Source organism: Silene latifolia, chromosome 8 (genome assembly GCF_048544455.1).
Source record: "Silene latifolia isolate original U9 population chromosome 8, ASM4854445v1, whole genome shotgun sequence".
Classification (NCBI taxonomy): domain Eukaryota; kingdom Viridiplantae; phylum Streptophyta; class Magnoliopsida; order Caryophyllales; family Caryophyllaceae; genus Silene; species Silene latifolia.
In genome coordinates, this window is record NC_133533.1 from 3,202,323 (window position 1) to 3,204,702 (window position 2,380).

At 31.0% G+C, this 2,380-nt stretch overlaps 1 protein-coding gene across 1 annotated transcript; it reads left to right on the plus strand.

Moving 5' to 3' along the window:
- Nucleotides 1–533: 533 nt before the first annotated feature.
- On the plus strand, nucleotides 534–1,880 carry LOC141593993 (uncharacterized). The gene is made up of 2 exons (XM_074414210.1): nucleotides 534–884; nucleotides 1,498–1,880. Exons 1-2 carry the CDS (start codon nucleotides 648–650, stop codon nucleotides 1,672–1,674), a joined length of 414 nt encoding a protein of 137 aa, XP_074270311.1. The 5' UTR covers nucleotides 534–647; the 3' UTR covers nucleotides 1,675–1,880.
- The last annotated feature ends 500 nt before the right edge of the window (nucleotides 1,881–2,380 follow it).

Consider the following 2,380-nt stretch of genomic DNA (forward strand, 5'->3'; position numbering starts at 1 on the left):
CCTTTGCTAAAATTTCTCACCCCTATAACTACAAATCCTGCCTTCACCACTGAACACATAATATTGAAAAAATAAAACCATTCCCCTTCCTATGTCGACCATATTGAGTAACACACAAATGTGATCACATATAGGCCTGTTTGGTAAACAACGGATTAATTTTAGCATAAACAAATTATAAATGACTGATTATATCAGATGATTTGACTAGCATATTATAATTAACAGAATTAATTTGAGTGTTTGGTAATTGGCAGATTACGATTAGTAGATTGTTAATTTTCTTTGTGAAATGAATTAAAATTTCCTATTTTACAATATGTCAGCATATTAACTCCAAATATGTTGTTTCAATATGTTGGTTATCAAGCACTAAAATTAGCATATTAATTGGTCAAACATGCTAAAACCCTTAAATATGCTAAAAATCGGACAATATACCGATTACCAAACACCTCCATTTGCATTTCATTTTCAATAACAAATAAGGGTACTAAATTTTTGAACTTGTTATCCAAATATGATGCATAAGAGTCAATTCCCACCACATGTAGCAAAACTATGTAGTTCAATATCCACACATTCACCTTCAACATTTATTCATCATTTAACAAGCTTAATTTCACCTCTCAATTACATTAAAAACAATGAATGTACCCTTAATTAGACATTGCAACCTCTACAAAACAAATTATCACTCCCTATTATTTCATAAATCAAATCCATGCATGCCCATGAACGTTAACCATGCTAAAAAGCATGTAGTGAAGGCTTTTAATGGAGATGAAGGCGGCGAAAGACGAGGTTTTCTTTCTTTAGAAGAAGCTGGTTTGGTTGAAATTTCCGGTCTCAATACCCATGAACGATTTCTTTGTAGATTAACCGTATGTCTTCATAACTTTTGATTATAATGTTTCTAACTTGTAGATAGCCAATACGGTGTACAAGTTATTAAGTCGATTTGAATTAACCTTATTCATATATATAACCGTATGAAACATATTTGAATATGATCTGAAACCCGAATCGACTTGATGTTCTTAAATTATTGGTCTTAAACTACCTTTATACTAAGATAACCCGACCCAAATCGAATACAAACCTACCCAATTGACCCGAACACCAATTATCAACCAATACCCTTCAAAAATGACCAATTCATCATTTCTAGGCCGAACTAAGAGTTAAATTAAACTTAGGCAAATTCTTGTTTCAAGACGAATTATTTCCGTCTGAAATTAAGACGGACCATTGTGAAATTTTACGATAAAATGTAAATATTTTTAGATAAAATGTTATATCAGGTTTTTGTTAAAAAATGATACCTTTAGTGACAACATTTTTTCATTAAATGATTACTTACTATTTAAAAATGTTCATATTTTCAGGGAGACCTATTCTATGATTGTTTTATTATGGGACGGTTTTATACGAATATTTTTACCTATTTAGTTGATCATAATATAATGTTATTAATGTTTAGATTAAAATTGACAGATATCATCTTTGAATCTTCTAAAAGTGATAGCAGAGCAAGAAGGGTGCACAATTGAAGAACTAAATGCAGGAAAAGTGTGTGATTGGTTTTTGAAGGATAAACTTAAAAGAGAGCAAAATATCGGAACTCCCGTTCTTCAATGGGACGATGACGACCCTTTTGAAGACTTCATATGATTACATTTTCGTGTAGTCGGGATTTAGAGGTCGTTTGGTTCGAGTTATATGAGTTCGCAATGCAAGGTTTTTGTTCTCGTGATAATGAATTTTATTTGTTTGAATCGAAAAAGTTGTTTGGCTGCATATAGGAAATTCAACGTGTAACTTTCTTCATTTTAGAAGGATTCAAATTTATAAAAGTTACTAGTAATAGTTAAATCTAATCAATAGTTTAATATCCTAATACAAACGGGATATAATCGAAATCGAAATAGACTCCCAAGAGAAAATTGAGATCCATTTGCAATTTTGCATGCATTAAGCACGAGAAGAATGCATGTAAAGACTCAAGCATGCTAATGCTTAAAACGAGAAATTGTCCAATCCCAATTCTCGTCGTTACCTCGTTTAAAAATATATATTCGTGTATCAGTTTATTAGAGATGATTAGATGCGGATTTATTTGTTTTAATATGAAATTTGTGGCCGACAAATTAGTATATATAGCGTATTTTAGATTACGTGTTGTTCATACTCGCTTATTTTATAAACTGAACAAGTCGGATTCAATTAACCCATTAAATCGCGATTAAAGAAATTGAATATGGAATAATTGTACCAAACATCTTTCTATCATTAGTAATTTAGTACACTTATTGGATTATTATTACGTGGGAAATTGGCAACGTGACATATTTATGAGGGAATTGGAAGTTGGAACTTG

Excerpts from the sequence above, each read along its gene's own strand:
- LOC141593993 (XM_074414210.1), top strand. The coding sequence starts at position 648 with ATGAATGTACCCTTAATTAGACATTGCAACCTCTACAAAACAAATTAT. Across the intron at positions 885-1,497 it reads GATTTCTTTGTAGATTAACC|ATATCATCTTTGAATCTTCT; the intron begins GTATGTCTTCAT and ends TAAAATTGACAG.